Below are 25,609 nucleotides of genomic sequence, written 5' to 3' on the forward strand. Positions count from 1 at the left end.
TAGAGAAATAAAACATACCCCCCCCCCCCTTTTTTTTTTTTTTTTTTTTTTCACAGAAGCCGCTACTCTCTCTCAGAAACTACAATTTAAATATTAAATATAGAGACGAAACCACTTAATTCTGCGTGAAACCCTTCTTAAATTGTTAGCATTTTATCATACTTCAAAGTATTGTATGGAAGCCTCTGTGTAGGAGCAAACCTAACTGACAATGAGAGTGGGGAGTAGAACTGAATTAAAAGTCACTAAATCTGGGGAGGAAATGCTTTCTGTTTAAAATTTGATAAAACAATAGGTACTTAATCAGCAGCATTCTTGTGTCTTGCCAACCTTACCAGTGCATCTTTTTTTTTACCAGCAAAAATTTTTTTCATGTAAGGAAAGCTAAAGGAAAAATTTACTGTTTTTGGGAAGTTATACAAACGACACGCTTGAATGTGTTTTACATTTAACTTTAGTCTAGAATATTTAACTAATGTTACATTATCTTGTTTAAATACTACGTATTTCTGTCCTGATGTTTGTTTTATTTTTTAATATGACAAACTTAGACTGCCTGTATATTAGGTTTTTCATATGACATATTTTGGCAAAATAAGCATTGTACAGTTAAAAATAACGAGAAAATTAAATTCAATGTTACTTATTCACACGAAACATACTGTACTATATATTTATGCCATGTAACTATTGGTGGAGATAGAAGTTCCGAATTTTGTTCAGAGACCATCATAACCTTTTTTAAATCCATCATATATTGTGCTTACATCATTTCTGAGTATATAGGATTGTTTAATTTGGTGCTTATAATGATACAATCTGAAGTACTTAAATAAAAATATATCTTTTTTTCTTAACAGTAATTTTTAAATTTTAAATTTCTTGTTGTATTGATTTTGATATAAATTATGGGTTTTATGTAATGGAACTAAACAATTGGTAGCTAATCTCTGTGTATTGTGATATTGATACACCTGTATTTAAAGTACGCAAATTTGACCTTGGATATTACAAAATACAATTTAGTGTCTTCCGACCCTGTGAAATATTCATATTCCTCATTTAGCCAGGGCACAGACAAAATACGGTACCCATTGGCATAGGCTTTCTTCGTTAGTTTATAAACATGGATTGTACTATTAATAACTATTTGTTTTTGATTTTCAAACTACTGGTATTAAAGAGGAGAGATACAAAATGAGACCCCATATTGGTTTTAACAGTGCAATAACAACAGTTTCTTGTTTAGTTTTGAATATTTGCCCTGGAGTAAGGCAGAGATCACAACTGAAGAGATTTGCAAATACCATAACTTAGCATCTATTGACAATATTATTAAAGTTGTAGTCATTCCCAAGAATGAATTTGAAACTTAATACAGCAACTGCAGTCACAATTAAATTAAGGTATTTAAAAAAATTATATACTATGCTTTAATGAAGCCAAATTTTAGAAATTAAACTATAGAAAATGCTTATAGCCAAAAAAACAGTTGAAACCAAGATGACCTCTTTCAGTTCTTATATCTCCCCCATAAAATACACACTTTAGCTAAGAGTGTAGTAAAAATCATAATCAGTTCCTTTTTGTTTCAAAAATTAATACAGCTTAAAAAAGGTTTTCTATAGTGTCATGCATCCATCATGTTAGTTTTATGGTTATCCTGCATCACAAATTGCTTTCTATTTTGTGTTGGAGCTTTTGTGTGTGGTGTGCATGTATTTGGCTTTTGGGGAAGTTAGCAGTGCAGTTGTTTGACCTTGTGAAAGGAGGAAGGGACTGAATGTGTGATTGGGGCCCGCCGTTGGCGTGAAGGTGTCGCCGAGCAAGCTGCTCCGGACAGCGTTCAGCATCCGCGCGCTCAGCTCGGCGTACATCCAGCGGGTGTTCCTCAAGACGGAGATGATGGTGAAGAGCAAGCAGGTGGTAAGTGGGTCGCGCCAGCTCGTCAGGTCTAGATCCACGGACAACCTGCCCACCAGCCAGTCGCAGGTCAACATACAGATGATGTCACGCACCCTCACCATCAGGGAGGTGAGTTGAGTGTTCGCTAGGGTATCGGTGGGATAGCTTACGTACTAACTTACCTTAGCCTTGGCACCATTCTCAATCAGTATTAAGTTATCAAATTCATTATAACAATTGTTAATATTTAGAGACAAGATTTTATGGCTTTAATTTTTGATCATTTTAATTTTTTTTAAAAAAATATTTTGGTGTTATTGTTTTTATTTTTTATAAATTTTGTTAATTCTTAAAGCTGGTGTATTTTTCAACACATATGACGCTTAAATGCTTCTTAGTACTTATTCACCAAAATAGTTTAATGCTGATTGATATGTCATTTTTTATAAAAGTTTTAATTTATATATTTAGGACAATTACTCTAAACAGTTATAACTTAAAAATAATACATTTAAAGATAAAATTGTTGTGATTTAATTTTTTCCTTAAAAGAATTATTAATTTCATGACTTTAGTGACATTTTTATGCTATGTAGTGTGTTAATTTACATTTTGGTGTTATCTATTGCATTGACTTGCTTTTCAATTTTATCTTGGTATTATCATAATCCACCATAAAATCTTGTCTATGCTTACAGTAAGAAGAATATATGAATAGTTAAGTACCTATTTATAATTTGATAGTACATAACAGGTTGTATCGTCAAGTATCTCGATATTTCAATCAAAGACTATCATTCAAAAATAGGATTATGCATCTACTTTTAATGCTTAGGTAAGGACTGAGATTGCACTAATACAGTTACTTTTGTATCATAGATATCCTGTACCATTTAGAAGTATTATAACATTTATTTTTGTTGACTTAATGATTTTATTATATTCGTGCTTTTTTCTTATGTATAATGTTTTTATTTAAATTATAGTTTTGCTATGTTTTTACTCTAAGCCAGCTTAATTTTTTTGTTATTATGTGTGGGCTGCTTACTGTTCATGTTGAATTTTACCTTGTTTAGTTGAATTTCGTTAAGAGTTGTCATGAACAGCAATTGTTTACATTACATGTTTGTTTATCTTCCCACTGAAGGTGTAGAAGTTAGTATTAATTGTGTTGATTCTTATGTGGGGCATGTTATAAATCAGATTGTTAATTAGCAGCAATTCAGCTCACAGTAGTGTGGCATGTATTTTATAAGGAACAATTTGAAATTATAAAATTATAAGTATTTATAGACTTACAAACTGTCAGAAAATAATCATTCATGTAAATATGCTATTGTAGACATTCGGGAATATGGTAAGTACTCGTTTAATGGACATTATGTTTTGTTGCTTTTAATTTGGTTGATGGACGCCAAATTCTGTTTTCCTGACATTTCCGTATCGTAACTTACGAATGAACAGGGTTGTTATTTCTTGAATAGCCTATATATACACTCAAATTCAAGTGCTGCATGGCTTGCATGTGTGAATTATTATTGCATGCATGCGTAATGGTTATCGAAGAATGACACAACTGTTTTAATAGAGTGCCTGCATATATTTTCTCCTGCGCTTGTAAAAAAGAAGGCTATATGAGTAGCCAATATTTATGATGCACGTGGCAAAGAAAACGATAGCCAACTCAACCCTTCCACCGGCCCATGCATCCTGTTATGACAGGGGAATCTATGCAGGTCATTCACCGACTTGCCAGACTGTGACACACAAGCCATTCTTTTTCAAACAGTTTTGTGGCCAGCCATTAGTCCTTTGTTGTACAGGCACTGTGCATCCGCAATGTTTTTACCCAAATTAAATACATATTACATTCTTATAGTTCATTGTGTCAAGGAAATCTTATTTTGTACAAGTTTTATTCAACGTTATTTTATTGTTTATCTTAATTTATTCTTGTATTAAATATTGTGCGATAATGACAATGCAAGACACTGGGCCTGCTGCCAAGAAGAGCAGGCATTGTCACTCTCACTGTGAAATTAGGTGCGGTACAGTGATACAAATTGGTCCAGCAGTGATCATATATTGCACATGAACATAATAAATTACCCTCTATTTACGGGAAGAAGAAAGGTTTGCTGTGAGTTTCCCTCCTCCATTGTTTAAACACCCCTCCATCAAAGGCAAGTGAGGTTTAACATCCACTTGTCACACGCTCTCTCTCACTTCCTTGTGTTCTTTCTCTCAACCTCGCTCTTGACAAGGTCACTGGAGTAATCTGTTTACAACCTTCATGCTTGCTTCATCCAAGCTGACGTGTCATCCCACTGCGCCATCTCGCAAGTCATGAGCCGGCAGTAAAGTTTTTACATCACAGGTTAATAAGATCACCTACCACTCGTTATATACTAGATTGTGTTTCTTAAACATCAACTTGTATTCAGAAATATATTTTTAACTGATTGTCAAATAAGAAAAGCTTATTAGCCCTACTTTTATAACAATTTTTTATAAAAATAATTTGCCCATCTTGCGATAAAACAGGGTATGTACGTACGTATGATTTAATTAAATTCATTTATGTATATAAATATTATAGTTGCCAAATTGATCTTGTTTATTATTCCATTTTTGAGAAATGATGCAAAATGTAGGCATTTTTGGAAGGTCTGCGAAAGTAACCTGAGGCATTAACATGGTTTCTTTTGAGGAAACATGAAATATTATTTGACATTTTGCTTAACAGACAATTTTCCGGGAACGTAACCTGTCCGTTAATCAAGGATTTACTGTACTTGTTCGTGATATTTTTCTTTAGATTTACCTTAAGGGTAAGTTAGATGAGGAGGCTTGTAGATCTGATAAATTATTGACTTTAATTATTACGAAGAGCATATTACTAGTTTTTGGATGCTGGCTTAAACCTACACACTTTTTGTCATCACAGTTTTAGCTCTTAAGACAACAGCACAGATCGCGAGGCAAGACTAAAAACTGCAAATGAAGATAAATAGGATGAGGAAAATTTTGCAATGTACTTTTGCTATTTCAAGTTTACTTTTACATTATTAATGCTTAATCTAGAATTCAGCAGCCACAATCTTAAAGTAATATTTTGGTTTGATTGTTAGGTACAAATCATATTTTTAGTAAGTTTGTTTAAAGTTCAAACTTGTTAAGGAATCATAATACCCTCCGCAGAGTATTGCAATTTTTTCTAAATTGTGTATTTACTGTGTGATTGGTCTGAACCACAGGTTTCTAAACTACTTTATTATTGATTAAAAATAAAATTTGTTGTGGGGTAATTTTTTTCCAAACTGGAAGAAATATCAATTTAGACCTTTATTGAAGGCCATTTTTAAAGCTTGACATCATAGATTAATCAAATATTTTTGTATAATAAGGCATCGCATTAGTAATATAAGAATGGGCATTAGTTGGTTTGTCACTCTTCATCAATAAAACTACAGAATATTAGTGTTTGGTGGCCACATCATAATACACATGAGAAAACCTGTCTTTATGCATTGCGAGTTTATATAATCAAACACACTGTTATTTTCCTTGAATTTTGTGAAATATTTTATGAACAAATTTTGATAAGCATACTCAATTTAGTCTTCCCTACATCAACATAAAGTTTTAAAAGCTTTTGATAAAATCACAATTACAATACACATTGAGGTAATGTTTTAATTGTTTGTAAGAAAAGGAGGTTTTATTTAGTAATGAAATAAAAGTAATTAAGAGTTACAGTTTTAAGGTTGAAGTGATAACACCAAGGTCCCTGGAGCCTTGCGATTGTCATATATTTGAAATACTTTGGAGTCCTGATAATCCAAAATGTTTGGGATCAGACTCTTTTCGGATTTGGCAAAATAATTCTTCAAATAAACTCCAATTACATAATGTTTGATTACTAAATATGTATTATTACGCTAGTAGAGCAACATGAGAGAGAGGTATTCTCTTCGACAAATAAATTGTGACTGTGACACGTACTTTTTCTAGAACCATGCAAGAGCCTTCGTATATGTTCCACCCTGTACGAGTAGGCTGTTGCTCTGCAATCGCTGTCCACGAGAGCAGTTTGTACATGTAATTGTTACTAGAATGACAAGATAGCATTTATTAATGTGGCCTCTTTCCTGCAACAAATTAAATATAGAATAAATTGAGTGAACTAAAAGTACATATTTATGCACACTGAGCAAGAAATTGGTTATAATAGTAAATAGAAAAATAATTATAATTTGTTGTGTCATCTGATGAAAATTACATTGTTATTAGTAACTATAATAATATAATAATCGTAATAATAATAATTATAATTATAAAAGTCTTACTAACGCTTTCAATGCAAGTGTCAGGATAGCTGAGAAGTTAAGAAAGTGAATTCTCTAGATAATATATAAGGTCATTGAATTCAATATTTTGTGGTTTCAATAGTTTAAAGAACTTATAAAGTATACATAATATTACATTAATTGTAAAATACCAATAAGAAATTGAAACCTGTTAATTAACATATTAATTTTTTAGAATAGAGTTTGTAGTGATTAGGGTTTTCAGAGGGTCTTTACGGTGATGAGAGATAGTGGGCGCCACCACATGGAAGGGAACGTGGACCCGGCTGAGCCTCAGGGCTTGACGTCACCCGTGTGAGGCCAGATTCAACCCTCAGTTGCTACACGTAATTCACTCAGACCTGGCCCTCTCAGCGTCGGGCACGCTTATACTGTATTAATGAATTGTTTGCTCTCGAGGCATCCCACACGCCTGCTCACAGTGGATAGGTCGCCACGTGGTCGGTAAAAGTAAAGAAGTAAGGTAGTTTCATACTTAAGGTATTTAATGTATACACGCGCTCCCATACACAGCTTCGAAATGATACAGTTCAAAGGCCCAAGGCACTCAATCAATTTAGGTTAGTGAGACCCATGCACATGACCGCACAAAGCAATTACGTAGTATGTGTTTAAAAAGTGTCTCGTTAAGAGCTGAGAAAGATTTAATAAAACAGTCCCTCAACCCAGGCAAGCCCCGGGGATAACGCGAAAGTGATTGATCATTGATTAAAGATAAAGCAGAACTATGGATCAGAGTACAAAGGGTGAAGTCCCCGGGGTGCGGAAGGCTGCGTCTTACCTCAGTCGCTGGCGGCGGAGAACTGCCCGCGCTGGGTTCTCCCGGAACATCATGGCGCCTTCCCGCTAGGCCAGATTACCGTTACGCTCTTATGATTAAGTGCCTTGAAATTTTACTTAGGATAAATACAAAATCCCTTTTATAATTATGGTATGCTCTCCCACGGCCTTGCTATTACTAAAAAACGGTTATTGATTTATTAGATTAAAATAAAGGCCGACTTGGGCTCAAGTTTGGGTCCGCTCGGCAACATCTTTATATTAAACAAATAAAATTATATATAATATTGATCAAAAACAAAACCCTCCCGCCCGTCAATGGCGACACAAATGCACGCGGGGAAAAAAAAAGATTAACAATGTATTTATTATAAATTTAAGGGGACGTCGCACTGCTGCTACAGCGCCCTCTTGTGGTAGTTTGTGGCATATTATTCAAGCACACGACTACGTAGTTTCGTGACGGTACGAATGCCAGTGAGGGAAGTGGGATGGTGGCGAGGGGAAAGGTGGCGGAGGCTGACCAGGCTCCTGGGGCGCAGGCCCGGTTGACGTCAAGTTAATTCATGTTTTTAACTGTTTTCATTTTTAGTTAAAATTATTTTCACGGCTGAAGTGGAACCAATGGAAACACTTGTGATGTGAAAAGTAGACAAACATTAGCAGACTTTTAGTGCTATCCGTGATTGGCTGTTATACATCACTAACATTTCCTTTCTAGGTTCATGTTCGGCCACATAAGAAAATAAAACTCTGCGTTACTATGCACCACCCACTTCACGTACAAAAGACGTTCGTGAGTCTGTGGTTTTGGAGGTTACTGAAATAATATATCAAGTGCTGTGGGAGAAGACTCACATTCTATCATAATTCATGCAATCTTGAGCTTAGGCCCCCAGATGTAAACAGTTTTTGTTTTATAAAAAAGTGGAGCCATGATTGCAAATTAGCAAAGCATGCCATATGCCGTAAGGTTGTGCTTTAATAATTGCATGGAAATGACTGGTAACTGAATAGTAATATTTTACATGTATGAACTAATTAAAATGATACACCAGCAGCAGTAGTGATAACCACTGAATATGAAAACAAGTGAAAATACTACTATGAATTGGCTTAACATGCTGCATCTGGCTGTGGGAAGCAGAAGCTATTTTAAAAAGAATTTTGACAGGGAAATAAATCATTCTACTATTTTAAGATTAATTTACTTTTGACTTAAATATGCACATTCTTAAATGCCATCTGAATCTTTTTGCATTCTTACAGCCATACTTACATTACATTCATTGAATGATCCAGCTCAAATTACCTCAGTGCTGACCAGGATGTTAAACCACTTTAATTTATTCATTCAGTGAAGTATATGTATTTATTTTTTTATTTTTAAGTTTTCGCAGAATTTTGTAAGTAAAGATATGATTAACCGTGGCATTTCTGCGAGGTAATGCAGCAAGTGGACAGATGCCTGGAGATATTGAAGCAAACATGCCTGCTGATTAGCATGCCCGTTAAATGTGTACGTAATTTGCGTTGCACGTTACTCAGTGCCGCGCCTGCCCTTCAAGAAAATAGAATATCAGCTACAGTATTTACTTAAGGCCTGGTCTCACAAGTCAAGTTGATTCTTTCCTTTTCTTGTCTTTACTTTTAATAAGAGATTTTTCTCTCAATACATACAAAATTACAAATTTTCTCACTTGATGTTTACTAAAAGTTTCGGTCAAGCTGTAAACCTTTTTACAGGTTTTTACATAATAACTCTTTTGTTAATTTCTACTGTTAGATTATATTTAGTGAATATCTTTTGAAAAATATTTGATTACAGGAGAATCCCTCAAAAAACAGTATTGACTATAAAATGAAATAATCAACATTATGTGTGAGATATAGCCTTAAAGATGGCAACTCAAACTCGAAACTGTAGTTCTGTGTTGTGTGTGCATGCTGTATGCTCAGTGTGCAGTAATAAGAATGAGAATATGTGTATGTGTTGATCTCAGTTTTCATTATTGAGTTAGGGTAAGTTAATTAGAAGCTATCCCTCATGTGGTTTTCACTCGGTTTTTAATCAGATTGGTAGCAAGAGACGATGTAGACATTTCATATCATTTACCTGCAAGGTAAACAAACTAGGGTGACAGGCAGGCTGGCTACTGGTTGTTCGTAACTGCATGCGAATATTATATTCTCTTAATAATTGTGATTGTGAGCCTCATATTTGCTGACAAAGTTCTCTAAACTACTGACGTCGACCGGGGCTACGCCCTCCCTAAGCCCGATGTGCCTCATGTCTCACCATTGCAGGCCCCGTCCTCCCACCACCACCCTCTATGACCCGGGTGTTTCAAACCACCCGCCGTAGTGTGTGTGTGCGTGTGTCGGCCCGCGCCCACCGGTGTGACGTCAGTGCTTCGCTCCCGAATGATGCCGAGCAAGGACGAACATTCCAGAGGCAGACTTTATTTAATATTAAATTAATTATGTAATTTTATTGTTTTCAGCCAGTAGGCTAATTTAATTAAGGGTTTATGTATGTACATTCCTTTTCCGGTGGCACGCTTTATTTAAATACATGTTAACAGCCATTGGCCGGATGTGAGTGGTGGACCCGCCTTGAGGGCGCTCCGCAAGGGAGTCTGTCGCCGCCGCTGCCTGAAGGAAGGAGCTTCACGCGCTAGTCGTCTGCAACTCTCCACTATTACTGATCCGTGTCCATCTGGCTATTTCATTTGTATAAATCATTTTTCTTTAACTCCAGGACTTACCTCGAGCAGTGGACTGTTTTATTTAAGTTTTATTTAATTAACATATCAATGTCTTTTGTGCGCGTGGCCACGCGGGGAGAAGACAGGCGTGTGGGCCGCCTTCGATAGCCTACCTTATTGTGTGTTTTAATAAATAGCGTGACCCCCGCTGAGAGGGGATGTAATTACGTATTTTTATTGATACTGGGGGAAACGGGCCTCGCTGCACATGGGCGACGTCACGGCCTTGAGAATAGAGTCGCCAGGTCCACATGCCCGTAACACATGTGGTGGCGCCCTAGGCATAAAGCCAAGTACATATATTCGAAAATCTGAACCCCCTTTTGCGACAGCACTACCATAAAAATTGTAAATGTAATAAATTATCAGTAAACATAGAGCAGTTCTCTGGTTTTTAGTCCTTAATTTGTGGTTTTATAATTTCGTATTTTAATTTGGTATACCAACATTAGCTTAGATAAAAATCATTAAGATCATACTATTGCATACTGTTTTCAAGTTTCTATGCCCAAATTTAATGTTACAGTCATCACAAAGTTTGTTTAGGCATATAGGACTAAAATGTTATCTTCTTACTTTTGATAAATGCATCTTAGCCATGTTACTGGCAAGATGAGGCGTTTAACTCATGGAATCGATCTGCAACGTGAGGTCTAGGGTAAAATTTTCTTGCAACAAAGCACAAAGGAATAGTGTCATTTCAGATGTCATAGTAAATGCCATAGTTTTCATACAAGAGGCTTCACTATATAGTCATACATACAGTCATACACATACATGTCATACAGTTATACATACACACATGCATTCATTCATTCATACATACATACATACATACATACATACATACATACATGCATGCATGCATGCATGCATGCATGCATGCATGCATACATGCATTCACAAATACTAAACAATTTTTGTTATCTTATTTAAAATGGAAAATTAAATCTCTACAACTCTAGTGAAATGCTGCTGTGTGTTCCCTCACTTCTTTAACATGCTTGCTGTACAACTCCCTTTAGTAGATTTTGGATAATAGTTATATTATACCAAATCGTATGATCAAGGTAGGTGGTACTCAGAGTTAATAATTAGATGTTTGGTTTCATTTCCTAAATTTAATATCAATACTCTATAAATTATTATTTTAAGTTTACGAATATTGAATAAACAAAGATTTTATTTTTGCCAAGCTTTAGTTAACTCAGTCGGAGTTTTCTTTTTTTCCTCTGGGGTTGTACAAGTGGAGATAAAACAACTAAAAGAAGACATTAAACAAATGGCAATCATCCGTTTATCAAACTACTAATCCTTACTAGTAATCTACTGACTTCTTACTATTTTATTATAAACAAAGGGCCCTTCACTAGTGCAATAATGATTATATTGGAGTATTGACTCCAGTTTAAATAATTATAAATAGTAAAAATTTACAGTTCTCCATATCTCAACCAACTGATCAACCTTATAGAAGTTATTTTATAGTTCTCCATGCCTCAACCAACTGATCAACCTTATAGAAGTTCTTTTATATAACCGGTCCTTTGGTAGAGTGATCTCTATATTAATACCTGAAAATTTATATCGATGTAGGCAGTACACGAACACCAGATGGAACACTCCTGCGACAGTACATAATGTATGATCCATCATAAGTGTAGCCAACCTAGTTTAGAACTATTATAACTAGTTAACTACTCATGCCACCATCTACTTATGGAGGCCGGCATATTTTGGACTTTGTTACTAAGGTTTTTTTTTGTTCTATACCTTTTTTGGTACCAGTATAGATGTTGCATGTAGCTAGCACAGTTGCTGATACCTCATGGTCCTTATATAGTTTTGTTGCAGGTTGGAAGATGTCCGTCTGTTAAGTTTACGTTTAAATAATAAAGCAAGCAGCCAAGAAACACCTAACATTGTATAAAAATTTATGTATAATTTTGTGCCAGCACTTAGTGTTGATATTTGATTTTGTGTTGGGAGAAAAATGTATACATCCAGATATGGTATCTATTAATCAAAAAATTGTGCCTACATGTTGCATAAAACAGGTCACATTAGTACAACCTCTAAACAAACATAGCATGCATATTAAGTAATTTTTGGTGTTAGAATATCACTGTTTCTTTTAACAATAATAAAGGATTGTTTTTGAATTTTTTAGTCTAAATTTGTTCTAATCAATATGCATAATTAATATTTTATGGGAAAATAACTTTATTTTTATGCTAGAGACAGTTATATTATAATTAGAGGCCGCAATGTCTTAAATAATAGATCACTCAACCAACCAAGACAGTTCAATTCCTGGCAAGCCCAAACCCATAATTATCGCAAGTGGGAAACATGGTGGATGTTATGGTGAACCATTGGGTTTTTCCAGGTTTCTTCTAGTCCCCCACCAAATGCATTCCATTGCTCCACCATCTCATGCATCGTTTAACCTCTCCGTCTCTAATGATAATCTTGATGTTAAACCACATCTCTTTCCCTCGTTAATCTCATAATTCATGTGAAAAACACCATTTGGTTAAAATATGTTGAATTTTATTTCACATGTGCTGGGAATTTTGATTCCCATATCCAGAGCCAATAAGACTAGTAAATAAAGAATTCTATTGTATATTTTAAGTGCAATAAATGACTAATTCAAAATAAAGAAAATTTTTAGTCATGATTTCTCATCACACAGATTAATTGCAATATTATAAATGGCATATAAAATTAGCTTAGAATTGAAATTTTTGTTAAATAATAATACAAAGGAATGGTTGCTAGTTTTAATTTCAGAAAGAGAAAGAAACATTTTGTGGTAGTCCGCTGTGCTTAGCTATAAGGTTGAGTGTGCATGTGACAATTCTGGGAATGTGAACCTTAAGTCTTCATTTTACCCATGTATGTTTGAAGCTAAGAAGTATATTAAATTTTATAATTTAAATTAAATGTTTAGTGATTAACAATTTGAGCTTTATTTATGAAATGACTGGCCAGTTGGCATATATTTTAAAGGTAAATTAATGTAATTAGAACAAAAATAAGTACTTATATGTGTGTTTATTAATGTGTAATTTTCAGAGTAACAAGTATAAATCATTGGTTATGAAATAGTCATTCTTAAGCTTTTATTTATACAAATATCATGGGTCATTAATAAATTTGGTTATTTTCAGGTTTTGCATCTTGTATTCTTTTGCAATGATATTTAGTAAATAGTTCAGAATGTGAATTTTAATATTTGAATATAAGAAAGTTCATTGCACCCAATTAATGTGATGCTATCATTTAATATTGTGTGTATTAATTAGTAAACTTTAAATAAACAAACATAAGGAGACAAGTAGAGTTTTTCCTTGAAGCTTCTGTACAAAGCTGTGGGTGATGGCCAGGTTTCTTGTCTATGCAGACTTCACCAGACAAACTAATGTGTTAGGTCTCTCTTTCAGCTGACTTTTAACACCTTAGTAGCTTTCTTGTTTCTTGTCTCTGTTCTGTTTTTAACTGTAGGTGTACAAAGTATCTTTCTGCTGATTTTAACAAACATCTGTAGTGTTTGGAATCCCTAGAACCCTCAAGAAATAATTTTAACTTGTTAACTGTAAAATATTGAAGAAACATTTTGCATGCTGACATATATAAATAATCATTATTATAAATATTTTTTAATGCAATTTTTTTTACTAAAGGTGTACATTTCTGTGTGCATTGATTATATGAGTTCCCAGTGGTGGATCCAAGTCTCAGGGGTTGGGCCTCCCACCTCATACCATCCATTTTAATAGGGATAAGGTAGAAAAATTAATAGTCAAAAGAAGCAGTAAGCTACTAAACAACAAATGCTATACAAGTAACACAAGATACATGCCAATATAGTTTTTATACCTCTTTCGACTTGTGTTTCTGTGGGCAAGAAAATTCTTTAGGAAAACATGGTATCTCTTGAGTAAGTGACATTCCGAGTGCACCGCAATGGATGACACTTTCTGTATGTGCCTCAACAAAACTTGATGGCCCATAGCCATAGGCTATCTTCAGTCTGGGATGAAAAATTTAACAAATTTAATAAAAATTGTAGAATATTGTTTGGTTATCACTTATGATGTATACTTTTTCTGATTACACAAATAGTTGACAGTTAAAAAATTATGACATTGTTTTTCTTTCAATTAGCATTGCAGCCCCTCCCTCAATTCATCGCTGGATCCGCCCCTGTGAGCACCGTGCAAATTTTTCGTGTCAACTGAGCCCAGTGTAGTCGTAATGCAGGATTGAAAATTCATGTGTAAATTTGTATGCAAAATTTATGTGCTTACCTTCACCTTACGTACGTGCAAGCTGTGTGCTCTATGCAATGGTGGTGGTGTGGCAGTGTGATCTGTGCTAGAGCACGTTTGAGCGCGCCGAGGAAGAGGCCATAATGAGACCGCGAACTGCGCAGTGCACGTTTGATGCGCACAGCTTCCACTGCAACTGAAGCACTACTCACCACCTGCGCGTGGCACATTGTTGGTTGGCCGCCAAATGAATACTTTTGAAAGCCTTTGGTTGTTTCGTTTTTATTCTACGTGTCCATCTGCTGCACAAAATATAAAAAAAGTTATTTATGTAGGGGCTGGGTGACTGTCCAAACATCACTTGAAACTTTTAAATTGTTAAAAACGTAAGGAGGCTAGTGTCACGTCAACTTGTGCTTTTATTTGCTGTCACTGTTTTCTTAAGTGTATATTAATTGCTATTCATAGACGTGCTGATTCACAATGGGAAATACTGACTTTTTTTAAAAGCTTGAGTGAAGTTTGTTTGGTTCAGTAGCTTTTCTTTCATTACTGGCCCTGATTGGGGGAAGAAGCACGTTTCATGCTGACATGGCCTATGAGAATACCTGCAGCAGCTGGATTATAGAATGTCTGTGATTCACCCAACAAATACTACACTTTCGGTATGAAAAAATATTTGCAATCAATTTTCATTTAAGGCTTGGCTTCACCCTTATTGCTTTTTACCCCCAGATATTATGTACATGTGATCTGTTACTCATAAAAATTCAGGCAATATTAAAAAAAATTTTGCCTCACCAACTGCGTAATGGTCACTCATTAGAAATTAATTTTGGAGTTTCCTCAGTGGAATGATGCACACAACTTCACTTCCACAACTCCATTTAAGTGTTTCTTCATAAATATCTGGAATTAGCAAAAAACTAATCAAACGTGGTGGTTGACGCCTTAAGGCTCTTGTCTCGCACGTCGTGTCGTCACTATTTTTTGAGGGCTTTTGTAGTAATATTATTACAACAGTGCTCTTGCATTTAATGTTTTGTCTCAAATTTTATCATAAGATATTTACTAGTAAGTTTTTTAATACTGGTAAAAAGTCACTCAGTGTTTTTAATCATGAACACTTGCTTGGCCTTTTTGCAAATCCAGTAAAATAGTGTCATAACTGAAAAATTCAGAACGGTATGGTACGTATCTTACACTATTACTTTACTGGGTTTGAGATACAAATTTTTGTAATAAAATAGGGAAGAATTTGCATGAAAAAAACAACATAAAACATTATTTTACTCTGGAAGAGAACCTTTTACTTAATTTTTATCACATAGTAAGTCAAAATGCATTTTTTGGGTTATGACACTATTTTACTGGATGAGCTGTAAAATTTACAATTCGGTAAATATAAGATGAGAAAATTAGTGAATTATCAACAAGTGTAAGAAAGCTATTTTAATAAATTCACAGGAAAATCTTGTAATTAAATTTAATGACAAGAAAATGAAAATGAAATAATAAAGTTTGTGTGTGAGACTGAGCCTTAAATGCTGTAGATGAAAGTAGTTATTTTCCAAAGGTCAGTTTCAAAAGTGTTGATGTGGCGCGGTGGTGACTGGGCGAGCCGGACCAACGTTGCTGTCCCTCGCGTAAGGTGAAGGCGACCAGGGGTGGCGGCTACGGCGGTGGTGGTTAATGGCTGTGGGTTGTGTTTGTTTCGTGCTGCTGTGAAGGGCTCTCGCTCTCCTGGCCCGCGTGTCCCCTCCATGGGGGCTTTCCCCATTCATAACATCAGGTCACAGGTCCTAGACCAGCAGGAAGTAAGTAGCGAGCACGCTGTATGCGCACCTGCCTCCCTCTGTCCTTCCTCTCCTCTCTCCCGCCTCGCGCCCTTCTTCCTTCGGTGTCAGCTCGGCTCTGTGTGGGTTCGCTTCCGTAGCGCGTAGTTCTCGTAGTGAGCGTTGCTGTGTTGTGTGGGTGAGGCGTGACGGGTCCGAGCACGGTGGCACAGGGGATCTTGGATCCTGCACACAGCTTACATAAACAACAGGACCTATTTTGTACCTTTGTTGAAGTGGACGTGCATGGAAACTGTAGGATGCTCACGTGATTCAGATATTTCTCATGACGGTTGCATGTTGTGATCTGTTCATTAAAAATTGAAGAAAAGCTCATTAATACATTATTTGTATATTTTTGCATCATTAATTTAGATAGGTACAAATTAAAAAATAGTTATAACAAAAAACTACCAAATTCAAGATGGAAGGGTATATTTCCCTTCAAACAAAAAAAAAATTATAATATACATATAATTTCATAATAGTTAAGACAGGTGATATTTTATTAGTTACTACTTTCCTTTTATTTAACTTTAAAGTGTAACAATGGGAGAGATACCATACAGAAGTGATACCATACTTTCTGTGTGAGACTTTCTTAGTCCCCACTGCACTGCGCCACTGTTTGAAGGCCTTGTCACGTCATCGTAATTACCTGCTGGGCATGACTTTGCTGAAAGGTCGTGCCTGTTGTGTTCTTTGATGTTATCTTTACTGTTGAAATTTTTCCCTCAAAAGCAGTTTTAAGATGTAATTTGGTTTGGAATATTTTGTAGAAGGAATTTTTACACACACAGATGTGACTACAGCATTTGGTATGTAGATAAAGTGATCTTGCTTAATAATGCAAATTAATTTAAACTGAGCAGCTTACATCGCAAGGTTATACCACAAGGAAATTAACTAAAAAAGTTATGCATTTCAAGATTTCTTTGCATCATGGATGCTCGTAGTTCTATCCTTTGAATAATTCTTTCCATGAATCAAACTTTCTTTTTCATTGAACTGCTAAACAAGAGGCCGTATGAGTCCTTTTTGGCCAAAACTGCAGAAATATTACACTCATGCGATGACCCATGTGAGTCCCTGGAAAGATACAAATTAATTTATCAACATACAGTCGTGTCAAAGGGATTCGTTGTCTAGATGTCCCCTGTGAGCTTGGACATGCCATCTCAGTGTGTGTGTGTGTGTGTGTGTGTGTGTTTGTAATGGTGCAGCTTGTTACTTTTTCAGACGGCTTTAAAATGTTGGAATGTAAATTTTATGTCCCATTAATTGTTCCGCCATAAAGGATATAACAGTGATGATAAAAAACAATTCCTTTGTGACCTTCCATGTATGTTTGGAACACTTTGATTATATATTTTATCCTGAAATACTACAATGTGTTGAAATCTATGTTTAAATGCTATTCACAGGTATGTATAGTGAGAGTTTTATAAATCACTTGACATCTGTAAACATTGGAATTTTTGAATTGTTGTAACAAATTGTGTAAATTATTAGTATTATTACACTTGATGTGTGCAGCTATGCTAGTTAATGAAGCTGTTGGTTTCAGCCATGATGTGTCGTACTGCTGTAACACGAGTTGTTACAATGACAACTCATTAAATTCATTCCAGTGGTACTTATAAAACAAATTAAATTCTCAAGAAATTCCATAAAAATTTAAGTGAAAACAATTAAAAGTGATTAAAAATATTTTTGGTGGCTGACAGTGATGTATGTGTGTGTACTGAGTTGTTGATATTCATTATTGGTTTTTGCCATAAGTATTACAAAAATTAACACTGCAGCAGTTTCGTACTGGTTCATTAAACTTATTCCTCCAGTTCCACTCATAAGACAACTTGAGTTGCTGATAACAGCAAGAGATGCACAAGCACATCCCACCATTTTCACTCGTATTATTCATCACAATGGGTCGTACACAGCTTGGCATTCGCACATTCTACATTCGGAGTGGTCTTTTGTTTTTTAGTTCTTGATGTTAAAATTTTATTCCAGGACATCAATTTATATCTAATAAAAATTTTTTCCCCTAATTTAAGTTACTAACACTTGCTTTATTTTTATGTGGATAACAATCTGTTGAATCATGCTCTTCTGTGGTATCAATTTGATCCTGAGATGTGTGACTAATGATTAATTTTTTAACAATAAAATTACTCATTTTCTTACAAGCCACTGAAAATAAATCCAAACTACATTATACTGGCAGTGTACGCCTACTACTCTGATGCTGGCTTAGCCAGTTCAATATCTCTTAGGCCATATGCTGTGTCATCTTTCTATCTCTTGTTCTTTCTCTATTTTTCTCTCTCTCTTTCTCTCTCTGTATGTTTGTACATATGTATGTACATATGTATGTATTTGTGTGTGTGTGTGTATATATATTTATACACACACACACACACACATATGTATACATAGTGTTTGTAAATTGTGGGGCATAAATTTGGTGGTACAGGCCCAAAAAAAATTAGAGTAGTTCTTTGCAAAGCATGAAGAGTCCAGTATACAGTTTTTTCCCCTCAAAATTCTGTCCCAACTACCTACATATTAACAAATTAAATTATTATTTTATTTACTAATTCTTCTTTTTGCTTTCAAATATTTCTGGAGAAAGTACAACTTTTATAGTCAGCATGTGAATGTATTTACAATAATTGGAATGATACATGCATGGGAATTGCGCTGGCATTTACCTTATCTGTGGATATTTACAGATAGTGGTATTCCTTCAGCACAGTTGGTTCTGGTTGAAGTCACGGCATCTCAATCAAGTTTGAGTGCTCCTCTGATTGGCTTGACAGATTTATACATAGTAATATGATGCATATTTGTATTGGCAGTGTGAATTCTGCTGGTGCCCTTTCTCTTCCAGGACCATGGGTGTTTTAATTGTGTGGTTTGTACTGCTCTCTATGTCATCAAGCTCTGTGTTCATACAATTCTCTGACACACTGGACTTGATCAGAGACTAGTTTCGAGTCCAACTTGGTGAATAATTTGAATATAGGGTTCTTTTTTACAGGCAAGGCATCCACAACATTCTACACCTCCACATTTCAACCACAATTATTTAATGTTTTTTCATAGACTCAACCATCAGAGTTTTACTCTTGTATGCAAGAAGGAAGCGAAGAACCTAAAGTTTTTTTTGCTAATTAATGTTTATCTTATTAGAATTGATGAAGCTTCTCACATGTATTTTATGCTCCTATAGTGTTTTTATGGAAACCATTGCTGCTTGTAGTTATTTAGTATGCTTGTTTGTAGTGTTCATACCAAGGTAACAATTATTTAATCTTTGTGTAGACCAAACGATATCATGTTCACCGACTATGTATTGTCATTTCATGATTTAACCAGTGGATGGTAACCTACACAATACTACTAATTGTTAAAGTATGTTCTACATGTCGCAATACAATTTACTGTAGTGTTAGTCTTGCATGTTGGCGACTAATATTGAAATATTATCTTAATTTTGGAAATTAAGATGATACATGACTTAAAACTAAGGTTGGGTAATTTCTCTTAATATTCAGCAAAGTAAAGTATAACATAAACATTCGAAAAACACTTGTTTAAGATTAAGACCAAAATAGGCATCCAAGGTCACTGTAGGATTCAAATAGTGAAAATAATTTGTTTGCAATGCAAGTAATATCACCTAAAAGATAATAGTTCATTCAGTGGTATTTGTTATAAGAAACTAACACTTTATAGTAAAGGGTTACTCTGACATAGAAGTTTTAAAAAAAAACTTATGTTTCACAAATCAATTGTGCGCCAGTGTGAGATTCTAATATGTATCTAAGAGAGAGATTGAAAATAAATGGTTACTGACCCTAGAATTATGGTAAAATCTTGTATTCTGTTAAATGGACTTACATGAATATAATGCCAACAATCACCAATGATTATCCAAAAAAAAAAAAACAATAGGTTTTTCATTATTATCTCAATGACGAATAAAGATTTTAGACATTAACATTACCATTCCAATTTCAACTCAGTATTTAAACATTTCCGACCAAGTAAACTATTGAATCACATAAAAAATAAAAAATAATGTAAATGGTATTTACTATTAATAGAAAAATTATTAAGTGCAAATAAGAAAAATAGCTAAGCTCAATGCAGTAGAGCAGCATAAAAAACTCTTATCTATAAAACAAGGTACTCTTATAGGTGTGTAGATTAACACAGAATCAAATCTTGTAGTTTTGTGTTAAGATTAAGATCATATTGAACAAATTGAGTTAGGAAGTATGTCATATCTGCAATAATATTGAAAATATGTAGGATCAGCCATAATTGAAATGCTAATACCAATTAAGCAATTATAACAACACTTTTACACTATTCCTTTACCATAATTTTACATACCGTTCGGAGCTAGGAACATGCTTTCATCAAGCACATAAAAGGTTATTATTGTAGCGTTTTCCATTCTACACCATTCAGTTGTCACTGGACGATATCTACGATGCTAGTACAGGTTTTGTCCGGAAAGTAATAGGACTGATTTTCTTCCGCCGCGACTGTACTTTGGAGCGTGCGCGCACCGACTGGATTCGGTAGAGGGGGTTCCTAGCTAACGAACGAGCGGCTGGTCAGTTGTCTCCGAGCAGCTGGAGAGTCAGGACAGGCTTTTTCGCGCGACGTGTTTCTGTGAGTGGTGCAAGCCGAAAATGCAGCGTTCGTTAGAGCAGAGGTACGCGATTAAATTCTGTGTGAAACTCTGTAAATCTGCGACAGAGACGTTTGATATGATCAAGCAGGCTTACCCAGATGATGCTTTAGCAAGAAGGGGTGTGTTTCGGTGGCACAAGGCTTTTTCGGAGGGCCGGGAAGAGGTCGCAGATGAAGACCGTGCTGGAAGACCTTCGACTTCGACAAACCCTGACAATGTGACTCGTGTGCGCAAAGTTTTGAACTCAGACCGTCGACTGAGTATTCGTTTAATTGCCCAGATGTTAAATTTACCAAAATCTGTGGTTCATGACATTGTGACGGAGCATTTGAACATGCACAAGGTGTGCACGAAGATGGTCCCAAAAGTGTTCACTGACGACCAGAAATTGCGGCGAGTAGAAGTGTGCCAAGAAAATTTGGACATGTGTGAAAGTGACCCCAATTTTTGAATAACGTAATCACAGGTGACGAGTCATGGATCTTTGAGTATGATCCTGAGACAAAGAGGCAATCTTCCGAGTGGCACACGCCGGCGTCTCCTCTCCCAAAAAAGGGAAGAATGAGCAAATCCAAAGTGAAAACGATGCTCATTGTCTTTTTTGACATCAAAGGCATCGTTCACCATGAATTTGTTCCTCCTGGACAAATCGTCAATGGCACGTTTTACGTGGAAGTGCTCAAGAGACTCAAACGAAGGGTCAATCAGGTCCGACAAGACATCGCAGCCGCCTGGAAGTTGCACCATGACAACGCCCCGGCTCACACCGTCTTTCTTGTGAACAGCTACCTGACCAAGGCCGGCATTCAAATGCTTCCGCAGCCGGCCTACAGCCCAGATGTGCCCCCCCCCCCCCCCTCCCCCTCCTCGGACTTCTTTTTGTTTCCTCGCTTGAAAAGGCCGATGAAAGGCGAGAATTTTGAGACGACAGAGGGGATCCAAGCAGCTTGCACCGCGGCTCTCAAGGCTATTCCGGAGAATGCCTTCCGTGATGCCTTCAATGCTTGGAAATCACGGTGACAGCGCTGCATCGACGCAGAAGGAGCCTACTTTGAAAGTTTTTAAAGAATTGTAACGATTGGCTCAATAAATTTTTTTAAATCGACTCGGTCCTATTACTTTCCGAACAAACCCTGTAAATCATTATTCTTGGGTAGAATTTGCAAACTGTTAAAGAATTGATGATTCGTCGAAGTCAGTATTTTCTGGAGAGTTGACAAAAATGCGTAATCTGTAGCTGTTGATAGTAATTGCAGAGCAGTAACACAACATAGAGATTTAGCTGTAGAAAGTCTTTGTGGATCCATTATGCTCGACGACAACAATTTAAACCCATGTTATACACCATCAGTTTGTATAAGGAAGTGTGACTATAAAGTATTTTATATTAATAACTCTCAAAGTTATATAAATTTTTATTAATATTATGATTATAAAAATTTTAAACTTTATCTTCTTTATATAAATCTATAAATTCAAATTATCTTCTGTGGTATCAATTCCTTATCAAATATAAACTTCCTTTCCACAAGACTTAACAGAACATTCTAATTAGAAAATTTTCTAGCACCTGAAAAAGTTCTTAAATCAACTTTTTTTCCTTGTAGCAAATATATGAATTTTCAAAGACATGGCACAAAAAAACATTTTTTCCTTCCTCCCCCCCCCCCCCCCCCCCCCCCATGCATATGACTACAAACATTGCATAGAGCAGGATGATTTCAAATAGATTGATTAAAACTTTACCAAAATGAAGTGTTACTCTATGAATCAATATAACTCCACAATAGTAATGTTTTAACATATTTTAGTTGCGTGGCTGTTGTGCCTGTGTAATCAAAAAACATATCCAATTGAATAATCCTGTGGATTGTTAATCTAGCTCACGTTTATAAGTGTAGATTTGATTTGCTATATTTCAGAATATAAATAATTTTGTGATATATTTTGTTATTATGTTCATGTATAAAATACATTCAGTGGTTTGGCCATGCCTTCTAAGAACATCATTGTATATGTTCAGGTAAACAACTATGCCTCCAACATAACAGTGAGGTGTGAATGGGTATTAAAGAGTATAGGAAAAAAGGTTGCAACGTACATGAATGACGAGAATGTAAAAAAAAAAAGAATCTAAACGACTTAATAGAATTCGATGGGGTTGGTTTTGTCGGCTAGATATTTTCTATTTTCTTTACAGAGACCTTAATGTATAGAAGTAGTCAATAAAGTGGGTAGTTTTTAAAAAATCGCAAACTGTTTTTCATAAAATAAAGGCTTGACCCAAAAAATAAACGTTATTAAATGTTATTAAAATCACATAAGAAATGCCTCTATCATAACCAAATCTTAAAAACAAAATAAATTTCATTCTTTTTGGTTAGTATAAAGGTTTTTCTTATGTGATATTAATAATTTATAGCCAAATTTTTCATGTTTGTTTATTTTTTGGTTTGTTGCCCTTATATTATGAAAAACCATTTGTAATTTTTATTTTTTTTTAAATATATTCTATATTGACTTTCTGTACATTTAGTTCTCTGTAGTGAAAATATCTAGCACACAAAGCCAATCCCATAGAATTCTGTCAAGTCATTCAAATTCTAATATTGTGTTTATATTCTCGTCATTCATGCACTACGCGAAGTTTCCTATCCTCTTAATTTAGGAAAGTGTGTAGCTGTTGTGAATTAACTATTCAAATTTTTCACATTTATAAGCACTAATTATTGTGTTGAAAGAAACATATTTTATTTCTATTTTTGCTAACATAATAATTATGCTAAAAGTTATTAAATGATTTTAATATGTATTTCAATATTTTAACAGCTATACAACAGATGTGAAGAAGTTATGCTTGACTTAATGTCTAAAATCCATTTCTTAAAAAACTCTTTGTTCTGAAAATTTTTATTTTTGTTAAGCTGGTTTTTATAAAACAAACAATAGTATTTTTTTACATGTTTATTTCATCAGTTACAGGATTTGTTTTTATTTTTTGTGTTTTGAGATAGAAAAATTCACAAAAGATTACTCTCGAGTTTTTGCATCTTTAGTGAATTAACTACCGTCAGTAATGGTTGGAGTATTGCCAAGGTACAGTTCGCAGGCTTTCTCTGCCATTACCTGGGGGGGACTTGGCTCGGGGCTCCGCCCACATCAGGTTTGAGGAAATAAATAATCTCCTACGTTTTAGTCCAGTTGTAGTCCCCACCGGCAGAAGTTCTTCCAATCTTGAAGGTTGTGACTGCAACGCCTGCCGAAATGCGGGAGATTATTTGTTGTAAACCAAACGCAGCTGAAACCCACCGGCTGACCCAGTTTTTTGCCGAGGCATGCCGGGTAGAGTCTGCGAGGGTCTGAAGGGGTGGCAGCAGCGGGTACCGTCATTCCTGCCCATTGCAGCTGCTGGCGCTGTGGTCGTGGCTGCCCGTGAGGATCACCATGTACCAGCCCATCCTGCTGTACACCACGGAGGAGCACGGCTGCAGTCTCACCACCTTCTACCTGCGTGTCGAAATGTACGAGCCCACGCTGCTCATGATCAAGACCTGTTCCGGGGAGGTATGCTTTTTTGCTTTCCCGGAGAGAAAAATAATTGATACGTTCTTTGAATGGTTCTTGCAGTGAAGAATATATGTTTTTTGGGCATACACCTGTGCTGGTTACAATGTATGTCATAGACACACCTTAGTAATGGACAAAAAGAAAATATGCGAACACACAGGAAATTAGCCAAAATTGGCGTATGTCAAAAGTTAAAAACATAGACAGCCCAGAAAATTTTGTGGAAGGAATTAGTTGTAAAATATTACAGCACAGACGGACACAATGTGCTGACGAAAATGAGACAGTTGCAACAATAACAGCAATTAAAGACAAAAAACGACCTTAGACAAAACAGCGACAAACATACTAACCCATCGGCAATACTAAACAGATAATGTGGACAACACATATCATCATTGGTTCGTCTGTTTGTCGCTGTGCTGTCCAAGGTATTTTTTGTTTTTATTTGCTAGACCTGTGCAAATATCAGTTTTTTAGTTTGAAAAGAATATGAATATTAAACTATCCTGGAATATGAATATAAAATTTGAATAGTAAGAATTGGAATCCAACTAAAAAAATTGTTCACAAATAACTAATACATACTGAAACAGGGTGTCTACTAGGTCACGAAAGTCACGAAAAAGTCACGAATGTTGTAAAAGGTCACGAAAGTCCCGAAAAAGTCACCATTTTTAAGTATATTTTGGTAAAAGTCACGAAAATATTAATTACAAGGCTAATGTGTATTTCTTGTGCACTGATCTTGTGAATACCATATTTTTTGTGCTTTTGGCAGCTTGCATTTCCAGGAAAATCATCACATAAGATATTCCCACACAATACATTTTCCCGTGTTTAACTAGGCCAGTCCCGCCATTTTCGCCATAAGACGTTTGCTTTAAAATCCCGTTCAAAATGTTGCTTACAGCTTCTATTCTCCTACGTGCAACGTCATAATTTTCACATATAATGCAGAGAAAATTTTAATAATAGCGATTTGCTCTTCTTTATTTAAAAAAAAAAAAGTCCATTAGAATGCTGTGAAAACGTAATTTATTCAATTCTCGTACCTTACACGCTTAAAAAAAAAGGTGGTATTCGTTCCGTGGCATTTCCGTGGCGGCCACGGCGTAGTCAGTTTCATTCTTACTCTACAGAGCGGACAACGATCACACATAATCGATTGTAGCTGTCAAGGCGTCAATGCGTGCGACCTGCGTCCATATAGATAAATTGTTAGCCAAATGGCGAGCGTTCATAATCAAAATTATAGCGTTGAGTTCGTTTGTTTACTGCTTGCTTGTGTGTACGAAACGTAAATTTATGTTTGGCTAGGATAAAAGAAAGACAAAAATTTGTGCACATAATGTGTGATGTATTTTCGTGAAAAGAAGAAAGAAAAAGAAAA

At 35.4% G+C, this 25,609-nt stretch overlaps 1 protein-coding gene across 8 annotated transcripts in view; it reads left to right on the plus strand.

Annotated features, from left to right (window-relative positions):
- The window catches only part of LOC134544578 (GTPase-activating protein skywalker), a 95,196-nt gene that overhangs the window by 50,865 nt on the left and 18,722 nt on the right, over positions 1 to 25,609 (plus strand). For 5 of the 8 annotated variants that reach the window (XM_063388491.1, XM_063388489.1, XM_063388498.1 and 2 more), the window contains 3 exons: positions 1,816 to 2,034; positions 15,831 to 15,917; positions 24,055 to 24,213. In XM_063388491.1, coding sequence (XP_063244561.1) covers positions 1,816 to 2,034; positions 15,831 to 15,917; positions 24,055 to 24,213 — 465 coding nt within the window. The remainder of the gene's footprint in view (positions 1 to 1,815; positions 2,035 to 15,830; positions 15,918 to 24,054; positions 24,214 to 25,609) is intronic. The other 3 variants (XM_063388501.1, XM_063388500.1, XM_063388499.1) reach the window with 1 other exon arrangement.

Source organism: Bacillus rossius, chromosome 1 (assembly GCF_032445375.1).
Source record: "Bacillus rossius redtenbacheri isolate Brsri chromosome 1, Brsri_v3, whole genome shotgun sequence".
NCBI lineage: Eukaryota > Metazoa > Arthropoda > Insecta > Phasmatodea > Bacillidae > Bacillus > Bacillus rossius.